The 18122-nt window shown below is 54.0% G+C and overlaps 2 protein-coding genes across 2 annotated transcripts in view; both read left to right on the forward strand.

The window, feature by feature from the left end:
• The window catches only part of PLEKHG4B (pleckstrin homology and RhoGEF domain containing G4B), a 62002-nt gene extending 47278 nt beyond the window's left edge, over positions 1-14724 (forward strand). Inside the window, 8 exon segments of the mRNA XM_021706332.1 lie at positions 6601-6717; positions 6865-7131; positions 11011-11144; positions 11270-11345; positions 11432-11532; positions 12189-12242; positions 14460-14543; positions 14638-14724. Of these exon segments, the coding sequence (XP_021562007.1) occupies positions 6601-6717; positions 6865-7131; positions 11011-11144; positions 11270-11345; positions 11432-11532; positions 12189-12242; positions 14460-14543; positions 14638-14724 (920 nt within the window).
• Positions 14725-14996: 272 nt separating this feature from the next.
• LRRC14B (leucine rich repeat containing 14B) lies at positions 14997-18072 on the forward strand. The gene is made up of 2 exons (XM_008072832.1): positions 14997-15897; positions 17427-18072. The coding sequence occupies exons 1-2, from the start codon at positions 15008-15010 to the stop codon at positions 18070-18072; spliced, it is 1536 nt and encodes a 511-aa protein (XP_008071023.1). The 5' UTR covers positions 14997-15007.
• The last annotated feature ends 50 nt before the right edge of the window (positions 18073-18122 follow it).

Raw genomic sequence — 18122 nt, forward strand, 5'->3', positions numbered from 1 at the left:
CACTGTTTCTGTTCACACGATTCACCCAAGATGCCCGTCCTGTCTGAGGTACCTGGACCCTCGCTGTCAGCACATTTATGAAGAAGTGCTTGGATGGGACCCAGCAGCACTGCCATACATCTCACCTGTCCATAAAATTAATATAAGCAAGACCCCTCTAACATACCTGGCACCGTGGCAACCCCAGGTGGAGGTCCCCCCTCTGGCTGCAGGTCCCCCTAACCTGCTGTCAGCTTTCCACCCCCCCACGCCCTATAGCCTGGGAAGCTGGGCAAACGGCCAGCCTGTGGTCTGGCTGCAGGTGAGAGGTCCTCCCAGAGCTCCAGTCCCCTGCGGCCAGATCATATCCAGGCCTCCTCTGTCTTTGATGCCCACTCTCATTGGCTCCTCTGCCCCAATTTCTTCACCATGGGCACCTCTGTCCACATCATTCGTCCATCTTCACAGTGACCCTCCCACCTAGACCTTCCCGACTCAGCTCCAGTGCCAGCTCGTAGGAGCCACACAGACACCCAAGTCACTGTGAACCCAGGTGCCCCTCTCACCCTTCAAGACTGACCCTCAGACCTAAGAAACCCTAGGGCTCTCATGCCAGGACTACCAGCATGACCAGGGCCCTGCACAGCCACACCCCAGCTGAGCCCTCACCCCTCTCCAGGGATAGCCCAGGCCTCCCCCCTCGCTCCTGGAATACCGTGGCAATGGCCCTGCCGGGCGCACAGGGCTCCATGGCGTCCTCCAGGAGTCCCCCGCCCCTCTTTCCCCAGCTCCTTCTCCCACCCCATACCCAGCCTCCTGCTGTTCTGCACACACCCCAGGACTTCACTGGCTGCACAGCCCAGTGTTCCAAGGGCACTTGGCTTGGCCGGAGCCCTCACCTCTGAGATCACAAAGCACCGTCCTGACCCCGTTTCATCTCCTTCTTTTGTAACCCACTCTTCCTGCTTCCTGTGTGGGGTCTGTCCAGCTGTAATGCACAAACCCCTCCCTGGGTGTCACTTTGTCCATTTCATTCCTTCCTATATTCCAAGTACTTGGACAGTCTTCAGGAAGTTGGCCCTGTCAGCCTTAAATAATGAGATTCAGAAAATATGATTAAGTGTTTATTCCAGCACAGAGTGTGAAGATGGCCACCCAGAAACACAGACTCCAAAGGCATGGAGTCTGTGCTCTGAGGTATGAAAGCTGAGACTTTGCTTAGAGACGGAAAAGGTTATAGCAGGGGTGTGACAGTTTTCTTATACAAGGCCAGTATGCAACTACAGTGATCTGATGAGCACAGCTTGCTATTTCCAAGAAAGATGGCTTTACCACTTCATGCGGAAGAGTGACATTCTGAAGGGGTCTTATTTCTGGTGCTGCCTGGTCATCCATGACTGAAAGTTCCAGCAGCTTTCAGTTTGAACTATGTAAGTTTTTAAAAATCTGTTTGTTTTCCTTTTTTTTTTTTTTGAGTCAGGGTGGAGTCTAACTCTGTTGCCCAGGTTGAAGTGTAGTGGAACAATCATGGCTCACTGCAGCCTTGGCTCCCTGGACTCAGGTGGTCCTTCTGCCTTAGCCTTCCAAGTAGCTGGGACTGCAAGTTCATGCCAACATGTCTGGCTAATTTTTTAATTGTTTGTGGAGATGAGGTTTCACTATATTTCCCAGGCTGGTCTCAAACTTCTGGGCTCAGGCAATCCTCTCTCTTCGGCATCCTGAAGTGCTGGGATTGCAGGCATGAGCCACTGTGCCTGGCCTTTGACCAATCTAATGTCACAGCCCCCGCAAACAGGGTCCGGTGGACTGCTGAGTGTGAGTGTGGGGTGAGCATGTGGGATCCTGCCAGGCCTGGGGCAGTGGGTGTGGGTGCAAGGCTAAGTCCTGGCTCAGTGGCTGCACTGGGCCACCTCCAGAGAGGTGCAGGATGCTTTTTTCTAGGACCTAGCACCCTTTCTATCCCTTTACTGGTCACTGGGGCTCTCTCTTGACATCTCCAGTTCATCGGGGATTTATCAGTTAGTCTTCTCAGGAGAGAGACTTTTTGTTGCATGTGTTTATTGTCCATTTCATTAGTGTCTCCTCTTTATTAATTTTCCTCTTTCTGCTCTGTTGGGGTTTGATGTGTTGCCCCTACTCTGATTTCTCGAGCAGATGCTTACATCATTGGTTTCAGCCTTTCTTCCTTTCTAGTGTTTGTGCAGTGCATGGGACTACAAATTTCCCTCTAAGCATGGCTTTAGCCACACCCCACAAGTTTTTATATGTCATATGTTTTCTCATCTCCACTCTGATTATTTCTTGGACTCGTGGGTTGTTTAGAAATGTATTACTTAATTTCCAAGATTTTCTGGCTATATTTTTGATTTTGAGTTTAAGATTGCTTTGACTGGAGAATACACACTGTGATTTCAAGTCTCTGACATGTGTTGCCCGGGAATTTTGTAAATTTCCCACATGTGTATGAAAGGAAGTGTGTTTGATAGTTGTCAGGTACAGAGCGTTTTGAAAACTGTGTTGGCCAAATTATCTGTGTCCTTATTGGATTTTATCGCTTACTAGGAAAATCATGTTAAAATCTCCCGTGACGATGTAAAAATTTAAATTTGTCTATTATTTCTTGTTATGTCAAGTTTTGCTTTATATGTTTGGAGGCTGAATTACTAGGTGCATTCGAATGCAAACTGCTACGTCTTCCTAGAAACAGAGCCTCTTATCACTACACAGTGTCTCTATTTCTAGTAGTGCCTCTTGGCTTTAGGTCTAGAGTTGTCCTTCAGCATCCGTGGGGGGTTGGTCCCAGGACCCCATGGATGTTGAAATCTGTGGTTGCTCAAGTCCCTGATGTAAAATGCCGTAGTGTCTGCCCACAGCCCGCACGTATCCTTCTATACACTTTAAATGGTCTCTAGGTTGCTTGTAACACTTGATATACTGTGCATGCTATATTAATGGTTGTTATACTGTGTTGTTTTTTAGGGTTAATGTTTTTTGTTCAAATGTTGGTTGAATCTGCAGATGTGGAACCCATGAATACAGAGGGCTGATTGTACTTTATATTAATATAGCTATTTTAGTTTTTGTTTGCAAAATCCATAGTTTCCCATCTTCTCATTTGGAATGTTTTTATGTCCTTATGTTTAAGATATGTCTCTTGCTTTTTGTTTTAAATTGGAGTAGTGTGTTTACATTTATGTAATGACTGGTTATTTGGATATAAATCTGCTGTCTTATTTTTTATTCTCTATTTGTCTCACATGTTTCTGTGGGAACAGGGAATTGAGAGGAAAAGAGGACGGCCACAGAGGATGAGGGACGGGTGGGTCCCGCGGGTGCCCTCTGGAAGACAGGCCTACCTCAGCACTGGCCCACATCCCGTGTGTGGGACTGGGGTGTTTCTCTGCCAATTCCTGTCCCTCGTTGTTGATGCTCCTTCGGGGGTACTAACTGTCTGACACTTCTCTCCTGTCCACAGGCAGGCAGGAAACCTCTCCAAGAGAGACCCTGGAAAACACCGCCATGAATGATTGGCTGGCTGGCACCCAGGCCAGCTGTGCTCCAACTGCCTGAGGGTGGCTGTCTGTGTGTGTCCTGCACGTTGCACCAAACGCTGCATCTTCTCATGTTCTTCTCATGTTCTCCTCCGTTCCCTCTCTGCATTCCACTGGACTTCCAGTTACACACATGTTAGACCTTTTTGTCATGTTCCTATATATCTCTTGTGTATTTTCTGTATTTTTATCACTTCTTCCCTACTTCAGTCTAAATATTTTATACTCATCTTAAAGTTCATTGATCTACTTTGCTATTAAACCCATTTAGTTAGTTCTTGGCTTCTGTTATTATATGTTTGATATGTAAGTTTGCATTTGATTTATTTTATTTGATAGCTTTCAGTTGTCTGTTGAGACTCTCCATCCTGTGATCTGTCTCCTAACACATGAATCCTGGTTATCTCGATGTCCCTGAGACTGCCAATATTCAATCTCTTGTGGATATTTAATTTGAAAAAAGTCAAAATAGGGTTACCTCAGCCATCACGGGCAGGTGGCCTGGAATTGGCTCATATTTTGACTCTAGCCCTCCCACAACGTTCCCAAGAATGTTTTCCTATCCCAGCCTTCCTATCTCACCCATGAACAACACACTCCCAGCTAAATACCTTTTCATTTCCTAAATCCAGTGACATTTAAAATTCATGTTTGTGTCTTAAAGCTTTGCCTTACAGACCTTGGGCTACTCTCCCTGTCTACCATATGAAATTCTGGCTGCTGCTATCCTGGGCAGCTAATCTCCATGGCCACAACACCCCCCATGTTACATTTTGCAGAAATGTTCCTGCTTCTTTAAAAAAGCCTTAAAAACATCCAGCTTGAAACATTCAGCACCAGACACTTCTTCAGGGTTTGGTCCTCTTCAGCCTTAAAGATGTGGCTCAACCTATTTTTTTTTAGTTTTCCTTCTGAATAAACTTTTTCTAACCTACTCTTTGTACAATTCTTTACATCTTTCCCGTGATACAGCACACTAACCTAACATTAATTGTCTAGGTTTTTTCTTCTTGGCTTTTCTCCATTTGGTCTTTTCTTCAGGTGTGCCTGATAATTTGTGTTAAATAGTAGATACGCTATAAGAAATGTTGTAAGGATAATGTGAGGCCCTGGCTGAAGTTATGGCCTCCAGAGTTTTTGCTTTTGTTGGTGGAGCAGGGATGGACCATTTCAGTGCAGTCAGGAATTGGCTGCATGAAGTCTGCTTCAGACTTTTATCAACTGGTCCCTCCTCTGTTTGTCTTTACTCCTGGCAAGATCCTTGCTCACTTTCTGGGTCCCACTGAATGTCTGGATATTCACAGGCCCCTTCCTCCCTGGTGGTCCCATACTTCAGATCTCAGCTCCACAATCCTGTGACACTATCAAAAGCTCCCAGCCTCGAAGCTCCTGGGTCCAGCTGTCTTCTTATTCTCTGCCTTTTGGGCACAAGCAGTGCCTTGAGGGGCTGGAAAGGTGACACATGTCAGATCGTGTCTGTGGCTCCAGGATGTTGGCCTTTCAAGGGTGGGTTGCCTTGATACCTCCTCAGAACCTTCAAACAAATGTTTTTAAAACATTTGTCCACAGCTGGGCACGGTGGCTCATGCCTGTAATCCCAGCACCTTGGGAGACAGAGGTGAGAGGATTGCCTGAGCCTAGGGGTTTGAGACCAGCCTGGGCAACTTGGTGAGACTGCATCTGTACAATAAATCTAAAAATTAGCTGGGCGTAGCCGCACATGCTTATAGTTCCAGCTACTTGGACGGCTGAGGCGGAAGGATCACTTGAACCCAGTAAGTCAAGGCTGCAATGGCCGTGAGCGTGCCACTGCACTCCAGCCTGGGCGACAGAGTGAGACTGCGACTCAAAAAACCAAAAAAATTTGTCCAGCTTTTTTGGTTGTTCTCAGTAGTAAGCTTAGACTTAACTTACACAAACAAATCCACTGTAGAGCTGTCCAGCATCCACATACATAGCTCTAAACATAAAATAGTGCTTAGGGATTATAGAGAAAAAAGCCACGGTCTTCTTCGTTCCTCACCTCCAAATTCTTTTTTCCACAAACAGCCGTTCTTGACTCCGTTCCTACTGACTCCTCTCTCTGTATGGCAGGGTTAGATTTCTGTCTCTTGACTAATCAGCTTTAAATGTTATCTCTTGATAAAAATGCAACACACATACCCTGCACCTCTTCCTCGTCTCCCAAGACCCGTAGAAAGTCATTCTTGTTAGAATGTTATTCCATATATGCATGATGGCTATGTAAATATGCATGACTGAGTCTGGTAGTAGATGTGATTGTGTTTTCTGTCCTCATACATTATTTTCTTACAATTAATATCTTTTTCCTTGCTTAATTTTTTTTTTTTTTTTTGGAGTCTCACTCAGTCGCCCAGACTGGAGTGCAGTGGCCACTCCCGGTCACCGCAACCTCGACCTGCTGGGCTCCGGCGATCCTTCCACCTCAGCCTTCCAAGTAGCCGGAATTACAGGCGCGCTACCACACCCAGCTGATTTTTGATTTATCGTAGAGATGAGGTTTCGCCAAGTTGCCGAGGCGGGTCTCCAACCCGCGGGCTCAGGCAATCCACTCACCTCAGCCTCCCAAAGGCGTGGGATTACAGGCTGAGCCACCGAGCCCAGCTGCCTTGCTTAATTTTACCAAGAATAAATTCATTCTCAAACTCTCGTGCTATGCTTAGCTCTCCTTTCAGCATTCAAGCATGCCTAGAAATCTGTTCGTTTTGTCTTTCTCGTGGTCACTTCCCCCCAGGCCTCTGACCCCCACCCTGACCTGCACCTGCTGCAGGGTTCACATCCCTCTTTTAGCAGACAGGGACCCTTCCTCCTCCCCAGCTGGACACTCAGTTCCCAAGGTCCCCTGTCTTCCTTTTTCTTGGTCGCTGCTTTGGGCTTCCTGAGAGAGGCCACTGTGAGACCAGATGCCAGCAAAGGGAGCCCTAGCACTCTGGGGAGCCACGTACTCCTTCTGGATTGCGCTGAGGACATCAGGCATGCCGAGCGTCTTCAGGGGTGGCGTTAGCCCATGGAGCTGCTTTGCAAACTTCTATACTTTCTTCTGTTTTAGAACTCAGAATGCAAGAAATGGTGTCTATGGGGATAGGCAACAAACCCTTCATGGACATCAAGCCCAGTGATGCGGCCATAAGCGACCGGGCCATTGATTGCATCATGAGGGGAGCAGGTACATGGCCACAGTTTTTGTTCTCACTCCGCCCTGAGGAGTGCACTGGGCTGTGGGCAGTCTTCCAGATGGCCAGATCCTCTTCTGGCACCTGGGCCGTGCTTCTGGAGCAGAAGCCAGACTGACTTGTTTTCTGTCCCCTTCCAGAGTTGCGAGCACAGGCGTCCATGACAGTGTCCTCCTGTGACCACAGCGCTGCCTTCAAGAGGCCACACTCCACCATCTCGGACAGCAGCACGTCCTCCTCCAGCAGCCAGTCCTCCTCCGTCCTAGGTTCACTGAGCCTGCATGGATCCGCCGGCCCAGCCCCGGCAGGCCTGCGGAGCCCCACCCACAGCCTCTGGTCATCTGACATCAGAGCCTGCATTGAGGAAGACGAGCTGGAGCTGGAAACGGGCAGCCAGCCCTCCGTGCGTGAGTGAGCTCAAGCCCGCCGCGGAGTGGGCACACTGGTCTTGCTGGGTTTGGGGGGGTGCTGATTCAGGTGGCCCAGGCAGTGCACATGGGGTGCCACCACCTGGGTCATTTATGACACTGGATTTTACACACTCCTCAAATTTTCAAACAAAATTAAAATTTTCTGTTTAAAAATCTAACCTTCCACCCAAGACAAAGTAATAGGAAACAGACTTGAAACAAAATAAAATGAAAAAAAACCAATAAAACACATGAAACATGAGATTTCAAAACACAGGGCGTCTGACAGCAAAGGACCGTGATCCCTGAGAGAAAGGAAAAGGTGTGGGCCTAGCGATCACCCCAGAATTCTGCCTTAAGAGTCGCAGCCTCAGTGCAGGGAGGAGCCCAGCAGCTTCCTAGAGCTGAGGAGACCCTGTCAGCCCAGAGCAGAGACACCTGTACTGGGAGAGATTGTGCCAGATCAGCCCCAGCAGGGTGCCCAGCTGCACACTTGTATCAGGAAGTGACCTGAGGCTGGGACAACTGTCTGAAATGGCCTAAGATCAACTCCTGGTACGTGCGTGGGCTGGGGACCATGCCTGTTCCTACCAGCCAGGTCGGAAGACTCACAGTTTATGGGGCACAGGGTGGAGTGTTCAGAGGGACTTGTCTCTGGAGTGGTATAGCTGGCCCTAAACTGAGCCCTGCTCTGGACCCACCTACAAAACCGTAAAAGCCAGACCTAAAATGATCAAACTCTTTCTGGGTAACTAACGACATCCCAGAAAAAAAACTTCTTGAGTTGGTAATCTGTAGGGTTACCAAAGTACCCAGCACCCAATAGGGTATGATTCACCATGTCTAACATCTGATCAAAGAGACAAGGTGTGCAAAGAAGCAAGGAAACCCAGGCCATTGGAGGAGAGTGACCAGCCAGGCAAAACCAGCTGGGAATTGGTGCAGGTGTTAGAATCATCAATTATCACCCACCGGGTACATGGCTCACGCCTGTCACCCCAACATTTAGGGATGTCAAGGCAGGAGGATTGCTTGAGGCCAGGAGTTCGAGATCAGCCTGAGCAACATAGTGAGACCCCATCTATACAAAAGAAAAGAAACAGAAACAGAATTTCAGTCATCGACATTCAAACAGTGATTATAGCTGCATTCCAGGCTTCCAAAAAGTAAAGTAATGATAAGGAAGATATGTAAAAGACCCAGACTGAATTTACAACTATACTGGATGGGATGAACAGATTGGACTTGGCAGAAGAAAACATTAGTCACCTTGAAGATATACCAGTGGAGACTATCTGTATCAGTCAGGATCTTCTAGAGAGACAGAACCAGTAGGAGATTAGATGATTGACAGATAGAGATTGATAGATGACAGAGAGAGATGATGATGATAGATAGAATGATGACAGATATAGATGGATGACGACAGATAGATAGGATTTTTTAGGGGAATTGGCTCAGGTGATTATGGAGGCTGAGAAGTCCCACCACAGGCCGTCTGTAAGCCAGAGAGCCAGGGAAACTGGTGGTGTGACTGAGTCCAAATTCTAAAGCCTCGGAGCCAAGAAAGCTGACTAAAGGTTTAACTCTCAGTCTGAGGCCAAAGACCTGGGAACTTAAGAAGCCACTGGTGTAAGTCTCGAATCCAAAGGCCAGGAAGCCTGGATTTCTGATGTCCAAGGGCAGTAGAAGAAGGATGTCCCAGCTCCAAGAGAAAGAAAGAGAGAATTCATATTTCCTCTGCCTTGTTACATCCAGGCCCCCAGCTGACTGGACGGTGCCCACCCACACGGGAGCTGATCTTTCCCACTCAGTCCACAGACTCACGCCAATCTTGCCTGGAAACGCCCTCCCAAACACATCCAGAAATAATGCTCTCTCAGTCCTCTGGGCTTAATCCAGTCAAGTTGACGCCTAAATTTAGCCATCACACTATCTAAAATGAAACACAGAGCTAAAATAATCTCCCCTCAAAAGGAGAAGAAAGGACATCAGTGAGCAGCAGGACAACTTTGAGCTGCCTCATAAATACATCGTCGGTGTCATAAAGCAGAGGGACAAGAAATTGGAAGGTGCAGTGGCTGAATGTTTTCCAGGGTTGATAAAGGTGATAAACCCACAGATCCAAGGAGATCAGTGAACCCCGAGCACAAGCTGTGAATGCATATCATAGTCAATTTGTGTAAATAAACAGAACACCCTGAAAGCAGCCAGAGGACAGTGGTGTGTTCTGGTCGGAGGAGCCAAGCTGACTTCTCAGGAGCAGGCAGGTGAGGGGCAGTGCGGCCCCCCTGGAATGCACTGCAGAGAACACTGGCGCCCTAGGACTCTGTTACCTGACAAGCTATTTCAAAAATGGTGGTGAAATAAAGATACTTTCTACACAGAAACGTAACACAAGTCATCACCAGCAGCTCTCACTACAGGGAGTGTTAAAGGACGACCTTCAGGGAGAAGAAACATGAAGAGCTTGTGGAATATGCAAGACTTTCCTCTTTTCATGTAAATCTCTTTAAAAGATAACTGGGTGTTTAAGCAAAAATAGCCTGAATTTATTTGCAGTGCAAAACAGAACTACAGCTAATAAACCAACAGAGGAGATAAAATGGAATTTTAAAAGCTCAACCCAAAGAATGTAGAAAAAGAGGGAGTGGGAACAAAAAGCAGAGGACTGAGTAGAAAACTAATGGTGAGAGACTTAGCACCAACAGTGTCACTCACCTGCTGGTAAATACCATGGGTGTGCAACTTTCTGGGTGTGTTCCTATGTCCAGAGTGGTCAGGCTGCAGGCTTTAAAGGTGTGTATTGGGCAACCCCTTCGGGTTCCCTCCCACTGCAGGAGCTTTTCTGTCTTCCCAACAAATCCTGCTTTCTAAAGACAAAAAAAAAAAAAAGATGTGTATTTTATGACACTTGTATCCCAAGGCAGTATTTGTAAAAGCACACACAATCATGCACACAGCATTTCCCCCAGAGGAAGGGGCTATGCCCACAGAGCCTGCAGCATCCTGAGTATGGACGGTCACCCACCTGCAGCCCCCCAAGCAGCCCACACTCTGGCCACACCATCTGGGAAAGGTGCCTTCTGGACCCTGAAATGAGCCACTGCCCCGTGAAAACAACCCCAGGTGTGTCTGCTCTGATTGGAAGGTGCCTGTGGGTGGTCACTGCCAGACACACAGGAACTACATGCACAGATCCTGTTGTGGGATGCGTCCCCCACAGGCCGGGACCCCTGTGGCTCCATCTGGGTGGATGCAGGGGCCACTTGGCGGGCTGAGATGCCAGCAGGGAAGGCAGTATGCAGCTTGGGAGACCGTCCTGTTCCCACTTTTGTTCAAGCCATGTGAGCCTTGGCCTCATTTTCTGCTTTTCAAGTTTGACTTGCACATCTAGCCGTGGAGCACAGTGTGGACTGGAGGTTTCTTGCCAGCAGAAGAGGTCAGGGTTGAGTTATGTCCACACCAGCTGGACCTGAGCACCTCCCTCCCTGGCCTTTTGTCTGCACTGGGTCTGGCTCTGATTTCCGAACAAGCAGAGATGGGAACACTGGTTCTGGAGCACGTGGCACTCCAGCCTGCAGCAGGGCGTCCCTCTGTTGGGACCTGGCCTCAGCCTGCACGAGCAGTGCGATTGGTTTCCCTTAAGCGGGAAACACCTGTTCTCATTTTTAGGGGCTTGGGAACACATAAGCTAATACCAGGTGCTGAAGGGTGGGTGCCGTGTTCGCGGGCTTGCTTGCGCCTCCTGCGGTCTCCCACGCCTGGCCTGCGCTAGAGCATGCAGGCAGCCGAGGGGACCAGTGCAGATGCTTCCAAAGCCCAACTGTGCGGTCTGGCCCCGCTACACCAGCCCTGACGCCCTCCTGTCTTCAGGGATCGTGAGCTCCGGGTCGTCACCGTGCACATCAGGGGATGGTGCCAGCAGCCTGGGCCTGTCCCAGTTCCTCCCAGAGTTGATTCCTGGTGCTTCCGCAGCTCTGCCCAGCAGCAGTGCACTCACCACTACCGTGAGTACTGGTCTTCCAATCTGCCCAAGCCACACCTGGCTGCTGGGCCACACAGGTCCCGTGGGTCCTTACACGTGTGAAACGGCCTCTTCATCCCTGCCCACACCCACGGTCCTGGGGCTTAGGGCGGCCGTGGGACCCAGGACATCTCTGGTGTGTTCGAACCCTATGGGCAGATCCGAGTCATTTGCAGTGAGATTTGTGGGTCCTAGTCTGCCCAACGCTGGCTGAGGTTCTGCCCAACACAGAAGCCTGCACTGTGCCCTGTCCCCAGGGGCTGGTTCCAGGCTCAGTGGGACCCCAGCCCTCCCCGGCAGAGCCCAAGGCCCTGCGTGAGCATGGCTGGCCACTGGAGGTGGTTTCTGAACTGAGCTCCCATGTGAAGCAGGTGTGGGATTCCTGGCTGAGGACGTGGTGGGGTTCTGGCCTCAAGCTCCAGCCCTTCCCTTCCCGGGATGTTCGCACAGCCCCACCATCCTGGCCTCAAGCTCCGGCCCTTCCCAGGTGCTCACTCGGCCCACTGTCCCAGCCTCCCGGCAGGTCCCATCCTAGGCAAGTCTGTGTGGCTTCCGAGTGTTAAGGCAAGGTGTGTTTTTACTTCAGAGGGCTTGGTGTCGAACCAGACTGTCTCTGGGAGGCAACATCATGCCTTGAGGGCAACAAGGAGGGGACTCAGGAGGCTAATCGGGCAGGAACCCGGCACTATCACCTCGGGTGCTGTGGGTTCAGTCCAGCCTGTGTCCATCCGAAGTCATAAACCCTCCCGGGGCTCTGGAAGGGACAAGGTCAGGTGTGAGGGTACCAGAGGGTCTGGAAGCAGGTCTTAGAGCACACCCTGGAGGGTCCACGTCTCTTACCCCTGGGGCCCACCCATCACACTGACCTAACCACAGTGCCTCCCACAGTCAGAACAAATCCCCATGTCTCAGGCCTCCCTGAGGTTTGCCTGAACATATGCAAAGGACTTTCTTGGCTGACCCTAAAGTAACCCCGGGGACTGCACGTCCCCTTGATTCCCCCATGCTGGTGTGCCCCCACCACCAGGCCCCTGACAAGTTTGCCACCTTATTCCAGATGCTTCTGAAGCCCAACTGCGCGGTCTGACACAGCACTCTATGAGGCACCCTATCCCCTGCCTAACCAGACCCTGGGCAGCCTCCCCACTCACCAGCCCGCAGCTCTTGTGTCTCGAAGCCCAAACACCCCAGGTGTACCCACGAGGGGCTGTGGTGGGGCTGGGTCTAGCAGGTCACATCTTTTGGCCCTGGTGTGAACATCCTCCCAGGAGGCCAGCCTGGGGTTGGAGGGTAGTCGGAAACAGCCCACTGACCCCAGGCCCTCACAGTCACCCTCAGTCAGGAGCGGCTCCTGGGGACCCAGGCTTCCTTGTACCAGCTCCCCCCCGGCTGCCTGGAGACCCCGCCAGGTGCTCTGACCCCAAGAATCAGAAGCCCCCCTGGCAGACAGTGGGAGGTGGAAGTGCAGTGTGCGCTCCCTGCCCTGGCTGTGAGCCTAGTCTGCTGTGCACCATGGGCTGAGAGGCCTTGCTGGGTGTGAGGGTGCATCTGCGCTGTCACAGCCTCAGGGGACAGCAGGACCAGGGAGGAGCTGTGGGCGTGAGTAACCGCAGGTGTTCTTTTGGTAGCTGTGACAGGCCTCGATGAGACGTGGTTCCTCAGGGAGAGACCACCAGCGGGAGTGGAGGCGCCTCCGCCCGAGGCCAGGAAGGACACACTCAGCGGGGGCCTCCACATCCTCAGCGTTGCCCTCGGGGCCGGGAAGTCACCCCAGAGCAGGCTCCATGCCTCCGCAGGGCATGGCCTGGCCTCCACCCGCCTGGGGATGGCTCCTCCAGCCCAGCCGGCAGGGATGCAGAAGGGCCAACCAGCCACAGACCCTCACACTCATGTGGCTCTGAACTCTCCCACCCTGGAGGCCCCCGGGAGCCCAGCTGGGACACCTGGACCCCAGCTCCCGTGGGGCCTCCTTGTGTCCACAGCCGTGGCCAGGCTGGGGCATCTCGCGGCAGAGTGAGCCATCCCAGAGCCGTATACCCATGACCTTCCCTGCGGGGAAAGGCCGGGGGCAGGAGGGTCCCTGGTGCATCCCCCACTAGGTCCAGCCATCTCTGCATAAACTGGAATCTCGGTTTGTTTCATATAACAGGACGTGTGTGGTTGGTGAGACGCTCCTGAGTTGGGTCTGAAAGGCCACTGGTCACCCATGCACCGCCTCCCACGCAGACTCAGAGCTGTGGCTGTGGGTTGGGACAGGAGTGCTGGGGCTGGTCCTGAAACTGACCATGCCTGTGCTGGGTGGTTCTGTTGGCATTGCTCCGCCCCCCACCTTTGCCAAAAGGAGGGAAAATAAAAACAGAGGGAGAGAGGGGCCCTCCTAGACCCAGGGGTTCCTGAGTAGGCAAAGGAAGGTTCTAGAAACTGCTTTTCAGAAGCCAAACAGGAAATTATTTTATATGCTAGCTGTTGTAAACTGTTTATTCTCTCTTGATACTGACTTGTTCAAGACTTTAAGAACATAAATAAATGGAACCTGGTTTTCTATGATGTCCTCAAGATTCTCTTATCTAGTCCTGAAATGGGCATGTATCTGGGGACGCTGCTTATGCATCTCACCAGGAGCCAAGCACCTGGGACTGAGGGGAGGCGGCCCGGGCCCACGCTGCCAGGCGAGGGAGGCCCCTTGCAGGGCCATGGGGCCATGGCCCCCTCCTCACACAGATGCCCTCCCACTGGGCAGTGCCTGGGCCCCACCACGGGAGCACAATCCCCTCCCATCCCTCACCCTCTCCAGAGGGGCCACTCGGGTGGAGGGGACAACCTGGGGAGGGTCGGATGGTGGGGCTGGGGGTACTGCAGGCTCACCCACCAGCCCCGCCCACCAGCCCCACTCCTTCTCTCCCACTGCCTGTCTCTGCCTCTCGCCTGCCTGTCTCTCTGTGTCTGTCTCTCACCTCCATCTCAGTCTCTGTCTCTCTCTCGGCTGTGACCCTCCAAGACCTGTGAACATCCTGGTTCCTGTGAGCTACATGTGCAGCCTTGTCCCCAATGACAGGGATGCCGGGCAAGTGGGGCCCGTGACTCAGCAGTCACTTAACACCCTTAGGGCTGAGGGTGAGGAGCAGGCACCGCCACACCCTGCAGGTGCGTCCCATTAACCTGCAGTGTTTCCTGGCCTGTGGGACCTGAGATGGCAGATGAGGAAACGGAGGCTTGGCAAGGGCTGGCGACCCTTCGGGAAAGCTCTGCCCTGTCCTGGCCTGCAGTAAGACTGGCTGCTCCCTCCCCCTGCATGCAGACCCTTGGGGAGGATGAAGGCAAGAAAAGGTGCTACCCCCCCAGACCTGGTCCCATGCCCCTCAATCCCAGGGGCAAGGCAAAGGTGGGGGGCTCCCAGAGGCCACTGTGGAAGAAAGACCCATGAGCCAGGTGTGGCCCAGGGCCTAGGCTTGAGGCTTGCTCTGCTCCTCTGACAGCGGTCAGCAGACCTTCTGGGAGGAGACTGGGGCTGTCCACTGGCCCTGCTGGATGCCCGTAGGAACACCTCGGGATTGGCCTTCTGAATCCCCGACCAGCCTCTCTGACCACTTTTGTGTGCGCTAGGCACCCGGGCCAGCAGTACTGCTTTCAGTGGCCGAGTGCCCGGGGCTAGCCAGACACCTCCGTGGTGACAGCCACACAGATGTCCCAGGCCCAAAATAGCTGTCAGATGACACAAGGGTCCCTAGCCATGTCCTGCCCAGGGGCCAGCTGCTCACAGCCGCTGCCACTAAAAATAGGCATGAAGGGCCGTCGCCTCGGGGAGTCTGGAGGGGCGAGCGCCATTCTGCTGGGGCCGCAGGTACCATGAAGTCGCTCCGCTTCGTTTCTGCAGAAGCCCTGGCGTCCCACCCCAGGGTGGCCCGGCAGAGCCTGGACAGCGTGGCCCACAACCTCTACCCGCTCTTGTTCAAAGCCAGCTACCTGCTGGAGCAGGCAGAGGTGACCCGCGCCGTCCTGGGGAGCTGGCCCACGGAGGAGTTCCGCCTGGGCGCGCTGCTGGGTCCCAGCTCAGACCATCCTGTGGATCTGTGCGACCGGGCCTGCAAAGCATGCCTGGAGGCCCTTGTGTGCGGCCTGGCGGACCACGTGCAGCTGGGCGGGAGCCACCCGCGGCTGCGGGGGGCCGACCTCACAGGCATCCGAGACGTGCAGGTGCAGCAGTGCCCGTGCGGGAGGGCGCTGGGCAGGTGGGGCCGCACCCAGCTGCTGGCCAGGACCTGCTCCAAGCTTCAGGCAGAGCGCCTCGCGGCTGGGCACCCCATGGAGGTCCTCGCCGACCTCTTCGTCACCGAGGGCAACTTCGCGGTGGTGATGCAGGCCCTGGAGCCAGTGGGCCGGGCTCCCCTGCAGCTGCGCTGCCTCGCATTCCGGGCAGACAGCCTGAGCCCCGGCCAGCTCCTGCGCGTGCTGCGTCTGGCAGGGCCGGGCACGCTGCGCAGGCTTGAGGTGGTGCACAACGTGAGGCTGCATGCCGGCCACGTGCTGCAGCTGCTGGCCCAGGTGGGCTTCCCCCGGCTGGTGGCGCTCACGCTGCCCACCAGGGCCTTCGATGCACCCCCCGCCTGTGCCCCGACGCCCAATGGTGAGGACCCCCTTCTTGCCGCCATCGCCCAGGAGCTCAGCCAGATGACCCAGCTCACCGAGCTGAGTGTGGCCTTCTCCATGCTGACAGGGAAGATTCAGACACTGCTTGGGTGAGTTTTGGGTGCCGGGGCAGGAGGATGAAGGTGTCCCAGAGATTATCAGGGCCTGTTGGCTTGCAAGGCCACAAGCCTGCCACCACCCCGGGGCCTCACTCTATGCCCAGATTGAGCATCAGAAGAGAGATCACACCGAGGGGAAGGTGACCCTGAGATGCAGCCCCTAGGACAGAAGTGGGCAGGAGTCGTGTGTGGCCCAGGGATTCCGAGAGCTCCGGGTAAGCTGCTTTCAGCGAGTTAGCAAATGAGAGTGTGATCGTAAGCAAACACAACAGAAGTCACCATGGATGTTGCTGAATAGCATGTCCTCCGGCACTTGGGGGCTGAAAACAGCAAACATTGTTTTAACTCAGAAGTCTGAGTGCACTTGGTGCCTTCGACCCAAGGTTGCTATGGTGCTGTCAGATGGGGCTGCTGTCACATCCGGAGGCCTGACGGGGCGGGATCTCTGGGCACCCTCAAGGGAGGCCTCCACTCCACACCACGTGGGCTCCCACACAGGTCAGAATCCTCACCATGGCGAGAAGGAGGTTCATGCCCGGGCCTTGTAGCAGCCCTGGAGAAAAGGACAGAAAGGGCAGCAGCCAAGAAGGACAGGACCAGGGTGACTGGAGGGAGGGGCATCAGAGGCTGGCCCGGTGGCGGGCCTCATGAGGTGGGTCCAGGTATAGGTGGATGGGGAGAGACAGTCTCAGCAGAAGGGCAGTGGGAACAGGGAGCAGGACCCCAGGGATGTCTCCCTCGCACAGCAAGGCCAACGAGGTGACATCCCCGGGTGCAAATGTGGCTCTGGAGCCCTCCCTGAGGGACGTTGGGACCGAGCAGGTCTCACCCTGCTGCCCATTTACTGAACTGGGCTACCCACCCCAGACATGTCACACTATGGGCCGCAGGGCCACGTGAGGGCTCCATAGGCCTCCTCGATGAGCCCAAGGCCGGACTAGAGGCCTCCAGGGTCCTTCCCAGATCTAAAACAGTGTGGGCTTCAATCCTGCGAGTGAACAGGGTGGCTCTGTCTTGCTAACTCACATGGCCCTGTCTGCCGCAGTGAACTTCTGCACGGACGTGCCTGACAGGCCATGCCATCACTTTTGCCTACACAAGACGAAAGAGGTTATTGGTAAGATCAGATGTGTCATGTTCGGCATTGGGGACAAAGGCCAGGTCTCTCTGGCCCAGCTGACCCTTCACGGTGCAAGGCAGACGCCACTCACCCTGTCGCATGGAGGCAGCTGCAGCTGGTACTCGCTGAACGCATGTGGCTATGCTCCAGGAAAGTTTCAGTTACCGTCATGGACATTTGTATTTCATGCAACTTCCACGTTTCACAAATGACTATTCTTTTCTCGACGTTTTTGACGATTCAAAAAAATCACGCTGAATTCAGGCAGCAGCTGGCTGTGGCCGTGGGCTGCCTCGTGTGGAGCCAGCCATACACAAATGCGTGGGCTGTGTGTGGTCACCCTAACCCCCAGCTCCTCCTCAGGGCCTCCTCTCACCTGTGTTCTCTCTCCGCCCTGCAGCCCCCTGAGGACCCCACTGCGTGCGCTGGACCTGGCCAACTGTGCTCTGAACCACGCAGACATGGCCTTCTTGGCAGACTGCATCCACGCCGCCCACCTGGAGGTGCTGGACCTCAGTGGACACGACCTGTTCAGCCTGTACCCCTCGACCTTCTCCAGGCTGCTGGGCCAGACTGCCCAGACGCTGCGGGTCCTGACCCTGGAGGAGTGCGGCATCGCCGACAGCCACGTCGGCATGGCCATCCTGGGCCTGGGCCGCTGCCGGCGGCTGCGCGCCCTCAAGCTCCTGGGGAACCCGCTGTCTGCCCGCGCCCTCCGGCGCCTCTTCGCCTCGCTCTGTGAGCTCCCCGAGCTGCGGAGCGTTGAGTTCCCGGTGCCCAGGGACTGCTACCCCGAGGGCGCCGCCTACCCGCAGGACGAGCTGGCCGCGTCCAAGTTCGACCAGCAGAAGTACGACGCGATCGCGGAGGAGCTGCGCGCGGGGCTGCGGCGGGCCGGCCGCGAGGACATCCGGCTCTCCACGCCCCTCTTCGGGAGTTTCGACCCCGACGTGCGGGAGACGAGCGCCGAGCTGGGCGCCTTCCTGCTGCAGGCTTTCAAAACGGCGCTGGAGAACTTCTCCAGGGCGCTCACCCCGGCGGAGTAGGGGCCCGCGCTTCGGCCTGCGGGGCGGAGGGGTCCCGACGGAGGCGGCCC

This window comes from Carlito syrichta, unplaced genomic scaffold, assembly GCF_000164805.1.
Source record: "Carlito syrichta isolate Samal-C Ts95f unplaced genomic scaffold, Tarsius_syrichta-2.0.1 Scaffold315456, whole genome shotgun sequence".
Lineage (NCBI taxonomy): Eukaryota > Metazoa > Chordata > Mammalia > Primates > Tarsiidae > Carlito > Carlito syrichta.